Source organism: Schistosoma haematobium, chromosome ZW (assembly GCF_000699445.3).
Source record: "Schistosoma haematobium chromosome ZW, whole genome shotgun sequence".
NCBI lineage: Eukaryota > Metazoa > Platyhelminthes > Trematoda > Strigeidida > Schistosomatidae > Schistosoma > Schistosoma haematobium.
Window position 1 is genome coordinate 52,996,133 of NC_067195.1, and position 22,026 is coordinate 53,018,158.

General features: G+C 35.2%; 1 protein-coding gene across 1 annotated transcript in view; it reads right to left on the minus strand.

Moving 5' to 3' along the window:
* Nucleotides 1-15,250: 15,250 nt before the first annotated feature.
* Nucleotides 15,251-22,026, minus strand: part of NOG3 (Noggin-3) — a 68,873-nt gene continuing 62,097 nt past the window's right edge. The window contains exon 7 of the mRNA XM_051211726.1: nt 15,251-16,286. Within this exon, the coding sequence (XP_051071822.1) occupies nt 16,026-16,286 (261 nt within the window). The 3' untranslated portion in view covers nt 15,251-16,025. The remainder of the gene's footprint in view (nt 16,287-22,026) is intronic.

Consider the following 22,026-nt stretch of genomic DNA (forward strand, 5'->3'; position numbering starts at 1 on the left):
TTGATCCCCTTCCAGTTGCTCTCCACAGTAGTTTCCTCTCCATTGAGTAGATCATGAAAGGCCTGGAACTTATTGCTGAGGGCTATCTTGAATTTGTTGAGTTTGTCAGTATCCCGAAAAAAAACTGTATCTAACTTTTGTGATGTTGTCCGCCGCATTGTCCAGTGCTTCTTGAGTTTGAATTTCATCTCGGCGACCAGCCTCACACCTAACACTGTTAACTCCACTGGGCACTTTTCACTACAACTTCGAGAATTCCCTCTCGAAGCTAGTTACTAGTGAAAACATGATAATTTCCAGTTAGATGTTGTGAATTTTAATAAAATTCAACAATCTCCACTACCCTAAACTTAAAATTTGCCAATTGTTTTCAAGATTTAAACTGTCTACAACGAATACCAAATATTTTACCACTTACACAACTAATAAATTACATGATCCAACCTAACACTAACAATGATTTTTTTCTTAAGGATTCAGGAAAAATAATGAGTAACAATATGAATGTAATAATAACAAAATTTGGTTAATACCAGAAGTATGTGGTTTTAATGGTAAAAAGGGATGAGAGATCAAGAAGAGTGAAACTTCAAACCAACATGATAGGTTTCATAATAGAATCGTTAATGGCACAGGAGTTATATTAGCTTATGAACGTTTGATCACGTGAATATTTGAACGGAAAATGGTGAATTGTATCCCGTTGAGATCAGTACGAGAATGTGGTGTTACTCACACCATCAGAACCTTAAGTCCCCCTACTTTTTAATTATTATCGCTATATATATAATGCCTAGAAATGGATAGACAAGGCAATATGTGAAAGAACTCATTATTTCGATTTGATCAGTCGAGAATAAATAATAATGCATATTGGTTTTGTGTTTATGTTCACCTGGGGCGGTATGTATGTATATGGTTGTATTCATGTCTGTAAGCATTGTGGAGTGAGTGACAGTGTTAACGAAGTGAATATGTAGAGTTGTTTGTTGAAGTGAAGGTTAAAATGATCGGTCAGCTGATTAATTTGTATAGCGAGCAGTGACTGGATATAGACGTAGAGTAGGACAATAAAAAAATTCAATCAAAAACTTGTAACGGAAAATAAAATCATTGGGAACTTTGTAACATTACAATTATAATTAATAAACTGATTAGAAACTACATGCTTGCAAGGACTTCTCAGTAAGTGGTATCCTCACATTATACAATCGAGTAAGATAAGACTCACATGACTTCTGACATTCGGATGTCATAACCGGTACAGAAACACCGATCGAGCATATATTATTACACACAGCATTGTTTCAAATACAACGAGGATTTTAATTGTAGTTTACTGTCAGTTGTATGTGACCGTACATTGAAACATTCTATTTATACTCCTGAAATTTGGTATTTTAAGCACACACCTCACACATTCTCACATTTGCTAGTAATCAAAGTCAACCACTTCAATAGAATTAATCCGATTACTTATGTGTGCGTACATGAAAGGGGAATAATTCATATGTTTTTGTTCTATCAATTCTACCCTTTAAGTATGCTACTGTTTACAAATCCATTCGATAATCATTGATAGGATACCTGACGTATTCATGACGAAATAAACTAATTTTGGCGCCTCATATACAAAATGCATTCAATATAAAAATAAATGGATAATTATATGCAATTATTATTATAAATTATGGAGAATGCAATAAAATAATTCATTAATTGAATGCAAAATTTATTCTTGAATAGAAATACGTGTATATCAATGAAATGATAACATTTTAACTAAATATCAATTACAGTTTTCAAATATATAATATTTTGATACAATGGGTTCATGAAGATTATTTATATTGAGAAGCCATCTAAGTTAGATATCCATCAAAAATAAAGGAAGCAGTGGACAATGGTTTGATTTAATTCAAACATGTACACCTATGGTTGTAGGTTAAATGGTCTAGAAATTTGGTGTTCGCCCTTGAAATCAGAGCAAGCCCTAATTTGGAATCCTGAAGACAAGCGGATAAGAAGAAGACCAAAGAACACATGACGTCGGATATAGAAGCAGATATGAAAAGGATGAATAACATCTGGAAAGAGCTGGAAAGGATTGCACAGGACAGGTTTGAATGAAGAGCGCTGGTAGGCGGCCCATGCTCTTTTACAAAAAGTAGCAGGCGTGAGTAAAAGTCTTGAAATTAAAGCTTCCAGGTTTCATCCATGATGATGGGGCCATGTCTGTGTAATACTGAAGAGTCTCACAGTTAAAAGAAACAGCTATCCATGGCATTGATGATTTTTCAATATAGTTCAGAAAATAAGTCTGGGATATGAACAATGAAAATTCAAATCAATCTCCTCCTACGTTAAAATATGATATATTTAAAAACTGTTATTGATATTTGGTTAAAATGTTATCATTTTTGTTATAACTTGTGGCCTGTGTTCCCTATTAATGTATACGTAATGATACCGCTAATTAGAGAGCAGTGAATTATCGACCGAACCAATGACGCATAAAACACGTACGAGAAGTCTAGAGTACTTATCGGTCCTGCTTCCTGCATAGCCCAGCCAGTTCAGTCCAGAACACAAATCTCAGCCTCTGCAACATGAATCATGTATTTCAAATACACTGGGTTTATATACCAACCAGACAGACCACATCGTACCAATAAAATAGAAAACAACATCTGTATAAGATTTGGCCAAATGTGGCTGTGAATGAGGGAGGTAGTAATTAATAGATAGGGCATAATTCAACAATGGTAAATCGTATAATAATAGTTCATAGGTCAAAATAAAGCTCATAATAAGAGGGACATTTATATGAATAGTTTAGTTATTTAACAATGATACGATAAAAATATACGCATAGCATTGTCCCATAAATGGACCACAAAAGTTACTATTCATTATTCTTATCGGGACATAACAATTTTATTGATATACACGTATTTCTGTTCAAAAATCAATTTGTATACATTTTATTTATTTATTTAGACACACGAACATTGGTACAAGGAGGCAACAAACAGACATGCGCCACATAAATCATTCGACTTGTGTGAGGGCTAGGATATTGCCCGCGTGTCTAGACCGAAGCAGGCGGTTTTCTTAGGAGGCAACTCCCGGAGCCTTCGACCTAAAGATCGGATCCACAAGGGAGTGGAGCAACGCCAGGAGATGCAGTCCCATGGTAGCCGGTGACCAATAATTAGTTCATACACCATTTGTTCTCTCAGGATACTGGAGCCCATGTGCACCATTAGTTTGGAATCAGGGTTTTCTAACTTCTCTAAGTGAATCCTCCATATCCACCGACCGGTAAAGCGCTGGACATTCGCTTTTCATCCTCGCAATTTCGTAAACAACAGTAATGCCACGAGAAATCGATGAATAGGACTTCCCTGGCGGTTATTGTATGCACGTGGCCAAATGAGAGCATTTCGAGAGGAAGAGTTGACTCTCCACCACTCTCGGCTGTACTAGAGCATTCGGGGGCAATTTATATATATATGAAATTTACATCCAATGAATGAATTATTTTATTACATTCTTAATAATTTCTAATAATCATCACATGTATTTATCCATTTAGTTTTAGTTTATATACATTTTTTGTATCAGGCGCCAAAATTAGTTTGTTTTCTTTTTCTTTCATCATTGAATATACTTTATGTAAATTAATTTTGAATCATTTTAAATTATTATCCACTATTATGTTGAATAATTAGTTTAAATTGTTTCTACTAATTTCTTTAATGTAATAATTATGATTATCATAAACATGAAGCATTTTTATAATTTCAATGTTGGGTTTAAATTTAATAATCCCGCTTACTACCATAATAAAACAATCAAGTTTTAAATTTGTTTTTTTAATTTGTTACTGACTAGATAATTTATTATGAAAAGTTATACCACAAAACAACAAAAGTATATATGAGGATTCACTTTTTTGTTTATATAAATTGTGATATTTTTCAATGGTTGAGATTAGGAATCAATTGAAGCTAGACCACTATGGAAAACCTGGAAGTACTGGAGGGCAGTTTCGTCTTAGTCTGGGACTCCTAAGCACCGTTGAATGACGGCTAAGTGGCTTAGTGGTTTAGCACTCACGCGCTAGACTGACAGGTCCCGGGTTCGAATCCCACGAAGCAGGGTGGTGGGCGCACACTGCTGGGGTATCCGATAATAGGACGAAACGGTCGTTCAGTGCTTCCAAATCTTCCATGATGGTCTAGCTTCAATTGACTCATGATTTCAACTATTGAAACTACTAAAATCTCCACAAAACCCCTTCTGATAAAATACAATTCAACCAGAAATTTCGAATAAACAACAGATAGATAGTAGCTAGCAGTGGAATCCAGGACGCGCATTTCATCCTATTTGGGACTCGTTAGCTGTTGGCGTTCACTCTGTAACTCGAACTCAGTACCATTCGTTTCAAACACCATCGTGTTATCCACTTAGCTACTGAGTCCTATTGGCCACTTGCTTGTGCAATATGGTGAAGTTTAAATTCACTTGGTGTTGTTTTATTGTTCCTTCCTATTATTATTTAGGACTGCAATTGATAACAATGGGAAGATACAACGAAAACAACATCAAGTGAATAGTTTTATTCATTATTACTTTAATAAATCTATTTATTCAAGCTTTGAAGTTCATCTCATGTCAATATAATTGTACAATTTATTATTTTTATTTTCTTTCACTACTAAACTTGACATGTTACTGCCCATTTTTACATTTTACTAACGATGATCCGTTATATATATTATCCTCCTTCAATAGTTATCAACGCAATATCAAATAAACCCTTCATATTCATCCGAACATTAAGCAAACTACCTATAACCTTATCAGATTTTTCTCAATTCGAAAAGGAACTATAAACACATCGATTTAATATGTAGGTCATATTCGTCACTGATTGATTTCAGTAATTGTGAATCATGGAATCTAGATATGTCAAGATTGAGACAGTTATTACAATTGGGATTAAGTGATCATTCTCTGTGACACCTAAAGATCTTATGTTCTATCTTTGTATCGTCATAGTTAAGGACCATTAATTAGTTACAAACTAGAAACAGATAACTGTTCATTTTTACATTGTTATATTAGTAGCTGAAAATGAGATCAGTCGGAATTAAGAAAAACAACCTTTAAAAACAAGACAGTCGACCTATAGAATGTTGTTAACAAACTAATCATTCACTAAATAAATATTAAATAATTAATTAGAATGGAAACAACATCAAGTGAATTTAAACTTCAAATAAAGCCAAAACGACAACTAAGGTAGAATAATAAGAATCCATGATATTTCATAGTTTCTCACCAACTACTTACAACTATATATGGTATTCAAATCTAACATAGAGGTATGATATTGTAACAGCTTAAGTTGATTTGTTGAAAGTCGACGTCAAACAACTAAGTATATGTCAAAAGAATAGAGCTCATGTATTTATTCACTTCCTTATTGTGTATAGACATTATATGTCCTATTATCGTTTATTGAATGTTGAAAAGCTTTGTCTGTTTGAACAGGTAATCCCTGGCCCCACTGTGACTGACATGCCATCTAAATAAAAACCTATTCATTACTAGTTTGGTTTCTTCTATCAATAGAAATAAGGTTACCTACAGGCACGAAACTGGTGAGCCCAACTGTATATGGTATTCAAATCTAACACTGAGGTATGATATAGTGTGAAGCAACTGACATTGATGACAGAAAGAATTAGAATAACAAAGCTTATCAATAATAATTACATACATAGGTAGCAGACTATCTTCTATATTTTGTGTAACATTGAACCAATAATCTCACATTTATACAGCCTCAGTGGTTACATCTCATATTATGAGACTGGCTGATAGGATTTCAATTTCCCATGGAATATCAGTTTCTTTACTGACGAGTATTAACTAGGATGAAACCTATGACTAAGAGTTTTCATTTACTACCTTTAACCACCTAATACATCAAGGTATTCCACATGATATCGGATCACCTAGATTAATATGTATGACGCAACTTGATCGATAGAATTCGATCAGAAGTAATAAGTTGAATGAAGATGACAGTGATCACTTATTAATTATTCAGTTATACACAAACTCTTAATATTTTATCGTTATTATATTTTCAGTTATTATGAACTTCAGAAAATATCAATATTCAAAGGAGTAAGACATTTATCATTTATCAGATAATATTCACTCTTTTTTCCAGGAATTTACTTATGTTACATTTATATTCTATCTGACTTATTATCACAATGTTCAACAAACATTTATAGTATGATCTATTAAATTTCTTTATGGATATACATATTTGACTTTAAAAAATGTCGTTACCTTTTTAATTCATTTCATTTGTACATAAATTAGCTTGTCAAATAATGTTATTTCATAAAGGGGTTTTGTGATGATTGTGGTAATTTCAATATTTGAAATCATGAGTCAATTGAAGCTAGACCACCACTGGAAACCAGAAACCACTGGATGGCTGTTTCGTCCTATTGTGGGACTCCACAGCTGTGCGCATCCACTATCCCGCCTCGTGAGATTCGAACCCAGGGCCTTCAGTCTCGAGCGCGAACGCTTAAATACTAGACCACTGAGTCGGTATCCAACGGTGTTGATGTCTAACTTCAACTAATCCACGAAATTGAGTGACACATCCACCATTGTCTTCAGTGAGTTACTATCTCACAACAGACCCTTTTGAACTGCACTGGTCACTGCTTCTCACTAGAACTTCGGGAAATACCTCTTGAAATCACTCACTAGTGAGCAGAAAGGGTTTTTTGAATATTATATTTATTTATTTACACAATTAGATTTTACTTTGAATTTGTACAAATAAATGTAATACAGAGAAAATATCACATTGTATTAATACAATGAATTCTATATACTATAATAAATGGAAATGAAACTAGACTAATACAATAGAATTATGCACTGAGTACATATCGCACAAATAAATAAAAAAGTTTTACAATCAATCAAAACATGATAACAACTTTTATGTATTCATCGGTACAATAACTCCGCCTGTAGTTATTCTAGAGTTATTGCCGTTACCAAGCCCGGATAAAGGAGGAAGGTTGGGCATGGGGTTAGCGTCCCCATCCCGTAGAAAACTAACTCGCTAAAAAAACTCTAACCAGAAAAAATTATTCAAATCATTTAAACTCTGCCCTGGGAGTTAGAAGACCTTCATTTAGAAGAATTATGACGCTTCACGGTGAAAGCCGAGTTCCTTCGGAAGTCACGAGGCCGATGCCCCTTTTAACAACCAGAGCAAAAATTTTTATAGATACATGGAACGTCCGAACAATGTAGGAGACCGGGAAGACCAGTCAAATAGCAACGGAAATGAGGAGATACAACTTGGCAATTCTGGGAATCAGCGAGACCCATTGGACCCAAGCTGGACAACAAAGGCTAAATACGGAAGAGATGCTGCTATACTCCGGCCACGAAGAGGAAAATGCTCCACACACTCAGGGAGTCGCTCTAATGCTGTCCAAAGTAGCACGAAATGCACTTGTAGGATGGGAATCTCACGGATCCAGAATCATCAAAGCATCATTCAAAACAAAGAAGGAGGGCATCACAATGAATATTATCCAATGTTATGCACCCACCAATGATAGCAACGACGACATTAAAGATCAGTTCTACGAGCGGCTGCAATCAGTCATAGAGAAATGCCCAAGAAAGGACCTCATCATTCTGATGGGAGGTCTAGACGCCAAAGTCGGAATAGACAACACCGGATATGAAGATGTCATGGGACAACATGAACTAGGAGAGAGAAACGGAAATGGAGAAAGATTTGCAAATCTGTGCGCATTCAACAAATTGATCATAGGCGGGACAATATTTCCACACAAACGTATACACAAAGCTACATGGATCTCACCGAACCACACCACAGAGAACCAGATAGATCATATTTGCATCAAATAAAAAATTGCGAAGGACAATGGAAGATGTGAGAATCAGGAGAGGAGCTGATATAGCTTCAGACCAACACCTAGTTGTGGCCAATTTAAAACTGAAGCTAAAAACGAACTGGACAAACAGCAGTACAAAGGTTCAATACAGCCGTCCTTCGAGAAACAGACAAACTCAATGAATTCAAGATAGCTCTCAACAACATGTTCCAAGCCTTACAAGATCTACTGAAAGAAGAAGGAACTTCTATGGAGGACAACTGGAAAGGCATCAAAGAAGCATTAACTTCAACGTGTCAATAGGTTCTGGGCCTAAACAAACATCATCATAAGGAGTGGTTCTCTATAGAAACTCTAGACAAGATCAAAGAAAGGAAGAACAAGAAGGCAGCAATTAACAACAACCGAACACGAGCAGAGAAAGTTCAAGCACAAGCTGAATACATAGAAGCAAACAAGCAAGTGAAGAGGAGCATTAGAGCCGACAAGAAGAAATACGTGGAAGAACCAGCAAAGACGGCGGAAAAAGCTGCACAGACCAAATTACAACAATACGGATCATCGTCGAACAATCGGTTGAGTGGAACTCGTCACTATACATCAACTTCATTGATTATGAAAAGGCATTTGACAGTGTAGATAGGAGGACGTTATGGAAAATTCTTCGACACTACGGAGTTCCTGAGAAGATTGTCAATATTATCCGGAACTCATACGACGGACTACAATGCAAAGTCGTGCATGGAGGACAGCTGACAGATGCATTCCAAGTAAGGACCGGAGTAAGACAAGGCTGTTTACTCTCACCCTTCCTCTTTCTTCTGGTGGCCGACTGGATTATGAGGACCTCAACATCTGAAGGAAAACACGGAATACAATGGAAAGCTCAGAATCAATTAGACGATTTGGACTTCGCAGATGACCTAGCCCTTCTATCTCATACACACGAACAGATGCAGATAAAGACAGCCAGTGTACCAGCAGTCTATGCATCAGTAGGCCTCAGCATACACAAAGGGAAAACCAAGGTCCTCAAATTCAAAGCGGAGAACAGCAATCCAACCACTCTTGATGGCGAAACTCTGGAAGATATAGAATTCTTCACATATCTGGGAAGCATCATCGATGAACAAGGAGATTCAGATGCAGACGTAAAGGCAAGGATTAGCAAAGCAAGGGTCGCATTCCTACAGTTGAAGAACATATGGAACTCAAAACAACTTTCAACCAATATCAAAGTCACAATCTTCAATACCAACGTCAAGACAGTTCTACTGTATGTAGCTGAAACTTGGAGAACTACAACAACCACCACCAAGAAGGTACAACATCCATTGGCCGGATACCATCAGCAACGGCCTTTTGTGGGAGAGAACAAACCAGCTTCCAGCTGAAGAAGAAATTAGGGAAAGACGATGGAAATGGATAGGAGATACGTTACGCAAATCATCAAACTGCATCAAGAGGCAAGGCCTAACTTGGAATCCTGAAGGGAAGCTGAAAAGAGGGAGGCCAAAGAACACATTACGTTGGGACATAGAGGCAGATATGAAAAGGATGAATAACAACTGGAAGGAGGTGGAAAGGATTGCCCAGGACAGGGTTGGATGGAGAATGCTGGTGAGCGGCCTATGCTCCTTTACGAGGAGTAACAGGCGTAAGTAAGTAACTAATCAGTTCACTACTTATTGTAGTCATAACGTTTGTGTAGAATCAATCAGTACTAAATGACAAACAAATTATTTCATGATCTCATGTCTCTTAAAGTCTATATATTCATACGGAGAATTTTATCCAATATATTTATTCATATTCCTGGGTTCGAATCCCGTGAGCAGGATCGTGGATGTGCTCTGCTGAGGAGCCCCACACTAGAACGGAACAGCCGTCCAGTGCTTCTAGGTTTCCCATGGTGGTCTAATTTCAATTGACTCATGATCTCAACTGTTGTAATGATATTCTGTTAAATATATTTTTATCTAATCAACTGCTAACAGAAAGAACCATAATTACAAAACAATTAACACTATAATAATAGTTTAAATGTTAATTAAACAAAGATACACCTGTTTATAACAATCAAATATATTTCTATTATTGTTTACTAATGGGATTCTGTAGTCAATTACTTATTATAAAAGTGATTCATACATTCATAAATATTGTAAATAAAAACAAAAATCTCTCATTTATTGACCGAAAAATTATAGAATATGCCTAACTAGCAAATAACTTATTAATAAGCGCTCGCACACGAGACTGACAGGTCCTGAGTTCGAATCCCACGAAGCAGGGTCTTGGATGCGCACTGCTGAGGAGTCCCACAATAAGACGAAACGGTATTCCAGTGCTTCCGGGTCTTCCTTGATGGTCTAGCTTCAATTAACTCATGATCTCAACTACTGAAATTACTCCACAAAACCCTTTCTGACTATTTATAAAAACTAACCAACATTGGATTCATCAAGTTTATACTGTTGGATGTAGTTGGGAGGAAAATTTAATTATAGTTTTCATACTATTCGGTCCCCATCCTGTAATGTAGATGGAACTGATTGTTTCTATGCTGTTTGAGTATGTATTACTGAACTTCAGAGACTGAGATGGTATTACTGAGCAATTCAAACTGTGACTGTGACAACTAACAACTTATTGAGTAATCAACAATATTATGTCATCCTACTTTGTTAAGTGCTAATCGAATTATATCAACCAAGTTGCAGTGTAATTACTAATCTGATCGCCTCTCTCATTGTTGTTTTTTTCAACGGGTAATGGATAATGTAGGTGATATTTCAATTATAATATTTCAACAAAGTACTTAACGAAGATAACCTTAACATTAATCTAAAACTTACAGTAGAAAATACTAACAGAATGTCGACTATAAATTAATGTACCTGGTAATTTCACTTTCAATATAATTAATTTTCATACTTTTGTGCAACACCGAAGATTATCAGCTATAAGAAAATTTTGCTAAAATCACTAGCCTTCAACGAAATACAAGATCTATGTTTCTTCCTATTTTGGACTAGTCATGTAGGTTTACTTGCTTTCCAGAGACTTGAATTCAATCAGTAAATACGTAAAAGTGGACATATCTTAGACTTTTTTGAGCATGTTCCGAAAAGCCTCCGAACAAGAAAAAGAAAGACTCTAAACAATGCAATTACCAAACATCACTTGGATACAAGATATCAGGTTATAATAATAATACTAATAATAATAATAATAATGATAATAATTTATATCCTGAAAATAATAATTACAGAATTCACTCCAGTTTACAGGCATGATCAATTTGATGTAAATAGTAACATTAGATGTACAGAACAAACATGTGATAGAAGAAAGTTTTAAGTATGCTAGTTCAGTAATTGTTTAGGTAGTACATGTATTACAGCGATCCAATGCATTAACAGGGAACTTCTGTTTTTTCTTAAATGGACAGCCCGTTGATTTATGAACAGAGTAATTAAGATCATTTCGTGTGCCAGATCGAATTAATGACAATTATCTACAACTCGAGAAATTAAAACGAAAACAGAGAGCACAGAACTACAAAGCAGTAATTACCAAAATATGTCAATCAAGTCTACCAAAATGCATGTGCCATGTGACACAGTGATATACTGTTGATGTTAGATATTATTCAACTTAGTTAAAGTTGCTAGGGACGGTGTTAACATAAAGTGACAGCAACTAGGTGGTTTTACTTAGGGAATACACTAATAAAAATGACTGAACATTTAAAGATCCTATAATACTACTTGTGGAATGAAATACACTTGCATCGATGCAGCAAACAAATAATGGGAGTGATTTTATCGTACAGATAGATTGTGGTAGGTTATTCCAGGTGAAGTAATTCATACAAAGAGATGATTTAGAATGAGTTTGTTTCACTAGTGCCAAGGAATTACGGATGTCATAATGAGAAGTTTCTGCATATTGAATCGCGTGACTGGACGTAAACGATAGTTTATGAAGCAGTTTCAAGAAAAAGATAAAGGGTCTATCCCAAGTTTAGTACATCTAGAATTATAAGTTAAGGTTCAATCAGCTCCAAGAATACGAAGTGTAAATCGTCTCTGTACTGATTCCAGCCTTAATTTATCCTTTATGCGCGCACTGCTAAGAATAAACGTGCAATATTCTAGAAGAGGTCGAGCACAAACTTTGTACATTAGAATACGTGACTCAGTGTTGTAAAGATTTCGAGTTATGTAACATATTAGACGTTGAGACTTAGAGGTCTGTTTTAATATCTGTTCTGTAAACGACAAGTCTTGGGAGTATCTAAGTCCTAAGTCTACTACTGTATGTAACCTAGATAACACTTCTCCATTTATGGTAATGTCTAGGTTGAGTGATGTATCGCCGAAGCATATCCATCCACATTTAGCCGTATTAAGCTCCAGTTGCCATTTTAAGCACCACTGTGCTACCTTGTTAAGCTCCATGCTAATGCAATTTTGCATATTTTTCAGCTCATGAATACATTACTTTAAGATAATCTGCATATAAAAGGGGCCTACCGACACAAAAACTTTCACAAATATCATTGATAAACACTAAAAAGAGCAAAGGACCTAAGAAACTACCTTATATTACACCACTTCTAACAGGGACAGCGTTAGACAATGAAGAGTTAATTTTAACTATTTGATGTCGATTGCTGAGAAAGGAATCAAACCAAGCAAGCAAAGGATTTTGAACCCCATAAAATGCGAGCTTACCTATAAGATGTTGGTGGCTAACCATGTCAAAGGCTTTAGAAATGTCCAGATATAGCACTAAGACTAGATATCCTTGGCTGCGTAGAGAATAGACTAAATTAAAGAAGTCAAAATGACATGTCATGAAAGAATGATTTTTAAGAAATCTATGTTGAGTATCATTAATAAATTTTCCAGCAAGTAAATAGTTGGAAAATTCATCATTTATAATTTTTTCCATAATCCTAGAAATAACTGGAGTAATATTTATTGGCCGGTTATTGTTCATGTCAGTCTTATCTCCAGATTTGTAACGTGGTATGATGTACGCGGTTTTCCAACAGTAAGGGTAAGAACCGGTTTCCATAGAGAGAGTAAACAGCTTTAGAAGAAGTGGAATATCTGGACCACCATATTTGTAGAGAAAGGACGAAATCCCGTCTACTCTATGACCTCTCGAAAGCCGAAGGGTAGTGTGATAACATCCCTACTAAATATTAGATCGAGTATACTATCGCCTCTAGTTGGGGTACGAACCCACTGTGACCAGCAGTGCATGTTAATGGTTGCCGAGAACTCATCATTACATGATTGACAATTACCGGTACTCCAGTTAATCCCAGGATAATTGAAATCCCCGGTGATAATCTTAGCATTAAAGTTTAGAGAAGATATATGTATGAATGCATTGATAACAAGATCATTCCCATTATTCGAACTATCAGGAGCTCTGTATATACATCCAAGGAGTAGACTATGATTCAGGGTGTCGACTAATATCCAGACTGATTCTGGTAAACTATTCAGGACACTATCTTCAACTTTATTAGTTGTTAGGGTATCCAAAGCATATATAATGCTTAGTTTCTCTGTTTTTTTTTTGTTTTTATTATTATTATTATTATCAGCTTTATTCAATATTATATTTTTTGGTACAATATAGAATTCTCAGCGTAAAGTATTTCAACAAGTTTCCGTTTATTTCTTCTTGGTCGGTCCTGGCGATAAATATTGAGTGATCTCCAGTTAGATGTTAGCAGTTCACTAAATGAACATCTGAATAATGTGCATCCTTTCCGTTGTATATTGCCAGCAACCACATTGTCTCTTATTGAGTTTTTTGTATCTTTGACAACGAAAGGTTGTACACTTTTCAGAAACGCAGCAGAATAGGTTATGCGATTAATAAACATAGTGATATATTAAAACAAACAAAAATAGATAACTTGTTGAAATATCTAAATGTCAGGAACAGGTAGCCCAGATGATCAAGCAGGCCGCCCTTGCCCTAGTAGTGATGTTGTAGCGATAGAGTCGATAGTTCTGCATATTTAATTCTGAATTAGATACTGCTTGAGAGCACCAGGTTGATACCTTGCAATCTTTCAAGGTGATTAGTAAGCAGCCAAACTCGTCTTACGAAGTTTGCTGAAGTCGTTGTTATCAGCCTGACTTATGTGTTCAAAAGATGGTTATCAATCTTTCCTTGCTTTGATGATAAATATTCTTTCGTTTCATCTAAAACTTTTATTATTTTTATTTTTTTTTATCTCTTTCTTGCATTTATTACATCATTGAGTTTTTCATTTCAACTATCTTCCGTATTAGTAATCCTATTTTATCAACTGAGCTCTATTCGACCTTTACTCACTATGTAATCACTTGTTTCTGACCCTTTGAACTGTTGTCACAATCAATGTTGTAGAATGTTCTTTCACATAAGGTATATATTTACAATATTCAGTCTATTAAATTTATTTACACCCTTGCTATACTACACCATTGTGTCCTCAATATATCTTCCAACTAAACGCTTTCATGTACGTAATCTAAACTCATTTTGTAATTATGATTTTTAAACATCACAGATTGTAAGCAGCTGACGAGAATGAACAAAGTAAAAGTTGTAGATCACTAACTTGGTTGATCTATGCTGAATGGTTGGGGACCTACTCCAGTTAGAGAGGAATAGTGTGACGAACCAGCTAATTTCGAAGTCACACCTCACGATCAGCATCTAAAGTGGATTAGCCCTACGACGTATCAAACTACTATGGTTGCTTTGAAGACCGCATAACACAAAGGACGTTATTATAGAAATATATTAGTAAGAATGAGTACAGAGAAGACAGAAAGACCACCACCGTATCGGTCAATCCATAGCATACAATCAACTGTTGAGAGTTGGTTGTCTTTGACTTTGATATGGATCGATGATCTATTCAGTATTCAGTAACCCCCAACTGCTGGATGATTTGGCTAAGGTTCAATGACATTTCACTAGCCCTATAAATGAATTCATGCTATTCTACTAGTATCTTTGTTCTTGCTCATTTTAAACTGATAAAAGGAACTATGTATATGAAAATGTATCATCCACTGAGTTACTAAATTCACATAGTCAATATTTCATATATAACATGGATCAATTTTATTTTATAACGATTTATATTGAAATTTTAACATATAAATCATTGATCATTTCTAAACAACCCTTTAATAATACACAAAGATACCAAAATAAACTGCTCAATTACAAGCCCTCATAATAGCAACAATAATAACAACAACAAGAACAAGAAATTGAGAAACCCTTTTTTGTTTTTCAAAATGAAATTTATTATAAGCAAAGTTTATGCGAATTTTATTTTAGTTTTATCTGAAATACTCATATACACTTTTTTTTAAAAAAAAAGAAAAGAAAAAAACAACACAAATAAACAAAAAAATTTCTGTTCATCAACAATAAAGAAAATGTATAAAATGAACATGACAATTTTATGTACTTTAATGACATGGTTAAATCTTAATATAATTATATAACATTATATAACACTGGTATTGTTATTACTTTTCTCCTTTTTTTCTCTTTTCTTTCCTTTTTTCATTCAATATATAGTTTAGTAATATTAAGTGAAAGGAATTTTAAGTGCATGCAAATAAAAATTCAACGAACATTCAACATTTTAGTTTATTGTTCAGTAAAGAGGTAGATATAGTAATTTCCTTCTTTCTTTTTATTTTCCTAAAAGAATGATGTATATTTCAAAAGGGATTTCATAAGCTAAAAGTTGATTTAACTGGTTAATAGTAATAATAATTATAATAGTGAGAAGAATGAGTAGAGGAAAACACCAAGAAAGCCAGCTAAAACTATTTCACATACATATGTATATAACTTCAGAAAAAAACCCACTAAGAAATAAATAAAAAGAAAATCATTATGTAATGAATTTGTTGAAGAGAAAATTTTTAAAAAACTTCAGGAAAAGTAAATGATTCTTTTTTATTATTATATCATTACTTTTATTTATTCTCAATTAGAATTCATTGATGATTGTTCACATCCACATGTACAATGATCACTAACCATATATTCATGACGATTCCATTCACAATGATAACCATTAGCTGTTAAACTTAATTTACGTATTAAACGTCTTACACGTTTTGATCTACGTTCATCGACATATGTTTGATGTGAATTTGTATCTCTATTATGATGATTTAAATAGTTTGTTCGAAATTCTCTTCTTCGTCTATTTGATGCTTCTTTACCTGAACCATTTATACAAACCTAAAAGTAATTGTAAAAATAAAACATAAAGACAGTTAGTACAGTCTAGTCTTGAACAGTTTTGAGTTTATACGTATAACTTCACAATTAACATGCATAAATATCTTTTTTTTTTTAAAGACAATATAATAGTAGTGATCATCACTAATGAATAATAAAAACAATGATGGATAGTGATTAGCAGTGGAATCCAGGATGCGCGTTTCATCCTATTTGACACTCGTCAGCTGGATGTACCTGCATCTCAGAGATGGTGTTCACTCTGGGACTCGTATACAGTACTGTTCGCTTCAAACAATAGACTGATTAATTGCAGTCCTAAATAACACTGGGAAGATACAAGTAAACAACACCAAGTGAATAAAAACAATGGTTGTGATTTTGTTTCACAGTTAGCCTGTGGTAACTTATTCCATAGAACCATATATATATATATATATATATATATATATATATATATATATATATATATATATATATATATATATATATATATAATTCACATAGAGAGTATATTTAAAGTGAGATAATCTCACTCTTCATAAATAGTCACGAATGACATAACATGGTGTTTCTACATATCAGATTTGAGCAGTGAGTGGAAAAGATGGTTAATTTAGTATTTGAAAAGAGAATACTGCATTCCATGAATGGTCGAATCTCAACTGAATACATATGGATTTGTGGTCCAGTGTGAAGTGTGAATCGTCATTGGACGTGATTTCACGGTTCATGGGTAGAGTACTGGAAATAAAGTTGAGTAAACTAGGAGTAACTGAACAGATAATTTTCACATTAGAATATATGAGTTAATGTTATAGAGGTTCAGTGTTTTTCAAATCATTAATATCTGTTATGAGAAAAACAGATTATAGGAATACCTAGATCAGAAGTTTACGATTGTATGAAAATTAGATAACGTCTTACTATAATATCATGTGTTTAACCTAATACTCATTTTCCATTTGATTTAGTTTTATTTCAATCAATATGAATTGGAAGCTTTTAAGACCTATATAAATACCGATAATTGATGTCTCTAACATGAGTTCCATTTTTTTCTTCATAAATTTATGAATGGATCCGTTATAAGGTATTAAAGCAATGATTTTTGGAATCTAACATTTTGCTGCGAAAGTCAACAGTCAACTATGCAATAACTAGTCCTTCACTTATAAACTTCTCAAAATACATTCAGAGGACACGTTTATACTGAATCTTGCAGAACAGTAGTTGCTTGCTTCTACTGGCACAAGTAGTTTCACCACAAGTCAGTATAATTTCAATAATTATCTACTTCGGATTATTGTTTATTGAAGAAAAACTATTGATTATAAGTATTTTACTTTTTTTACTTTTGTGTACTAACATGAAAACATTAAAGAGTTATTGTATTCTTATTGTTAGCTTTAATATTAATACAACTCAACACAAGTCAAAAGCATATTTCTCTTACATGTGAAGAAGAGAAGAATAACCAACTTCTTTTTCTAGACATACTGATTAGTAGGAGAAATGATAGTTCCATCCAACGTTCTGCATATAGAAAGCCAACATGGACAGGGCAATATCTTAATTTCCATAGTCACTGCCCAACTCATTACAAACGTGGATTAATAAAGGGCTTATTGAATAGAATCAATCATATTTGTACTAGCGATACTATTGAAGTAGAGAGGAAGCTTTTGACTGAAACGCTAATGAATAGTGGTTATTCATTGAAATTCATAAACCGCTTGAAGGCTTGCTATACAATTAGACCTATGACGCTTCTGGCACCCAAAAAGCGAGTTTACATCATGTTGAAACGCAGACTTAAATTAGCCATCAACAGGATATTTTATGCAGCCAAAATTGTCATTATTGAAAAGACAAGGAAAGATTCATGTAAACAATACCAAGCGAATTTAGACAAGTTCACTTGGTGTTGTTTTACTTATATCTTCCCATTGTTATTTAGGACTGTAATTGATCAGTCTCTTGTTGGCATATGTGCATCCTGTGCGGACGACCTTGATATAATCTAAAGCCACAAGCTTTTTAGATAAAGATGGATGGTGGCTAGCAGTGCATTTCGTCTTATTTGGGACTCGTCAGCAGGATGTACCTGCATCTCAGAGTTTATGTTCACCCTGGAACTTGAATTCAGTACCATTCGCTTCAAACAATGGGAAGATACATGTAAAACAACATCAAGTGGTTTTAAAACTCACCACATTGCACAAGCAGGTGGCTATCAGAACTCAGTAGCTAAGTGGATAACGCGATGGTGCTTGAAGCGAACGGTACTGTGGTCGAGTTTCAGAGTGAAAATCAACTCTGCAATGCAGGTGCATCCAACTGACAAGTCCCAAACAGGACGAAACGCACGTCCTTGATTCCACTGTTAACCACTATCCATCTTTGCTTAAAATTAGACAAGGCTTATGTTTCACCAAAAACCTGAACAGCATGTAAGCGACTGTGTCACATCCCATTGTGTCTATTAATTTACATGTATGTGCGAGAACACGTACATGGGGGAGAGCAATTGTGATCTGTAAGAAAGGGTGGCGGAACATATATCCAAATGGCTGCAGAAACAAATGAATTGCAATGGTCAAATAAAATCACAGGATAGACAGACATCATCCTCCATTGCGAAACATTTGATTGAGACTGGTCATAAGATTGATATCAAGCCAGCATTTGTAGTGTTGTACAAAAGCCTTCAAGGGCGTATACTAAAGTTTTTACCTTTAACCTACCCTAGTAATACAGATTTAATATCCATAGTGGTGTTAACACATTGTTTTTGTATACTTTAATTTTCTTTGTTACGGCTTACCTTTAACCTCTCTAGTTGACCTTTTAGTTTTCATATAAAAATGTGGTCTAGCCTCATTTGACTCATGATCTCAACCATTAAAAATTACTATAATATCCACAAAACCCATTCTGATATCAAAATGTCTATATATATGTGATCAGATTGTTCAAAATGTATTACGCAAATATATCACATGATTCTGAAGACCTTTGTCTTCTCATTGCATTATCGAAACTTTAATATTATTTGATACTCCTGATACTTACTTAACAGCAAAATTTCAAATCTATAAAACTGTTCAATTACCAACTAAAACTTTTCATTAGAGATCTGTTTCAGATTAAAAATGCTAATAACCGTTTCGTCCTATTGTCGGACTCCTCAGCAGTGCACATCCACGATCCCGCTCGCGGGATTCCAACCCAGGGACTTCAGTCTCGCGCGCGCACGCTTAACCTGCTGGACGGTGGTCTAACACCAATCAGTTCATGATCTCAATCAAAAACTTAATCTCCACAACCCCTATACTGAAATACTTAGACACAAATTATTAACAAGAAATTAAAAAAACGATAAGATGTTATATAAAATTCTTGAAAATTATTTCATAGATTGATCACAGTCCAGTGAATAAAGATCTGACTGTTAGATTTAATTCTTTCTCACCATGAAAAATACTATGTATAGTTTATAAGATAGTACAATTATACAAGACAAACGTTTTAAAACGTATGTAGAAAATATCCCAATATCACGCGTTCTGCTTTAAAAACTCGTAGAAAACTTTTTTAAAACAGTCCAGGCATTTTAAAATCACAAAATATCTTAGGACGGTCAAGAAGTCAAGTCATGGGTCCTCGCGTACATATAACATGTTATCGAGGATTTTACTTACTTACTTACTTACGCCTGTTACTCCTCGTAAAGGAGCATAGGCCGCTCACCAGCATTCTCCATCCAACCCTGTCCTGGGCAATCCTTTCCACCTCCTTCCAGTTGTTATTCATCCTTTTCATATCTGCCTCTATGTCCCAACGTAATGTGTTCTTTGGCCTCCTCTTTTCAGCTTCCCTTCAGGATTCCAAGTTAGGCCTTGCCTCTTGATGCAGTTTGATGATTTGCGTAACGTATCTCCTATCCATTTCCATCGTCTTTCCCTAATTTCTTCTTCAGCTGGAAGCTGGTTTGTTCTCTCCCACAAAAGGCCGTTGCTGATGGTATCCGGCCAATGGATGTTGTACCTTCTTGGTGGTGGTTGTTGTAGTTCTCCAAGTTTCAGCTACATACAGTAGAACTGTCTTGACGTTGGTATTGAAGATTGTGACTTTGATATTGGTTGAAAGTTGTTTTGAGTTCCATATGTTCTTCAACTGTAGGAATGCGACCCTTGCTTTGCTAATCCTTGCCTTTACGTCTGCATCTGAATCTCCTTGTTCATCGATGATGCTTCCCAGATATGTGAAGAATTCTATATCTTCCAGAGTTTCGCCATCAAGAGTGGTTGGATTGCTGTTCTCCGCTTTGAATTTGAGGACCTTAGTTTTCCCTTTGTGTATGCTGAGGCCTACTGATGCAGAGACTGCTGCTACACTGGCTGTCTTTATCTGCATCTGTTCGTGTGTATGAGATAGAAGGGCTAGGTCATCTGCGAAGTCCAAATCGTCTAATTGATTCTGAGCTTTCCATTGTATTCCGTGTTTTCCTTCAGATGTTGAGGTCCTCATAATCCAGTCGGCCACCAGAAGAAAGAGGAAGGGTGAGAGTAAACAGCCTTGTCTTACTCCGGTCCTTACTTGGAATGCATCTGTCAGCTGTCCTCCATGCACGACTTTGCATTGTAGTCCGTCGTATGAGTTCCGGATAATATTGACAATCTTCTCAGGAACTCCGTAGTGTCGAAGAATTTTCCATAACGTCCTCCTATCTACACTGTCAAATGCCTTTTCATAATCAATGAAGTTGATGTATAGTGACGAGTTCCACTCAACCGATTGTTCGACGATGATCCGTATTGTTGTAATTTGGTCTGTGCAGCTTTTTCCGCCGTCTTTGCTGGTTCTTCCACGTATTTCTTCTTGTCGGCTCTAATGCTCCTCTTCACTTGCTTGTTTGCTTCTATGTATTCAGCTTGTGCTTGGACTTTCTCTGCTCGTGTTCGGCTGTTGTTAATTGCTGCCTTCTTGTTCTTCCTTTCTTTGATCTTGTCTAGAGTTTCTATAGAGAACCACTCCTTATGATGATGTTTGTTTAGGCCCAGAACCTATTGACACGTTGAAGTTAATGCTTCTTTGATGCCTTTCCAGTTGTCCTCCATAGAAGTTCCTTCTTCTTTCAGTAGATCTTGTAAGGCTTGGAACATGTTGTTGAGAGCTATCTTGAATTCATTGAGTTTGTCTGTTTCTCGAAGGACGGCTGTATTGAACCTTTGTACTGCTGTTTGTCCAGTTCTTTTTTAGCTTCAGTTTTAAATTGGCCACAACTAGGTGTTGGTCTGAAGCTATATCAGCTCCTCTCCTGATTCTCACATCTTCCATTGTCCTTCGCAATTTTTTATTTGATGCAAATATGATCTATCTGGTTCTCTGTGGTGTGATTCAGTGAGATCCATGTAGCTTTGTGTATACGTTTGTGTGGAAATATTGTCCCGCCTATGATCAATTTGTTGAATGCGCACAGATTTGCAAATCTTTCTCCATTTCCGTTTCTCTCTCCTAGTTCATGTTGTCCCATGACATCTTCATATCCGGTGTTGTCTATTCCGACTTTGGCGTCTAGACCTCCCATCAGAATGATGAGGTCCTTTCTTGGGCATTTCTCTATGACTGATTGCAGCCGCTCGTAGAACTGATCTTTAATGTCGTCGTTGCTATCATTGGTGGGTGCATAACATTGGATAATATTCATTGTGATGCCCTCCTTCTTTGTTTTGAA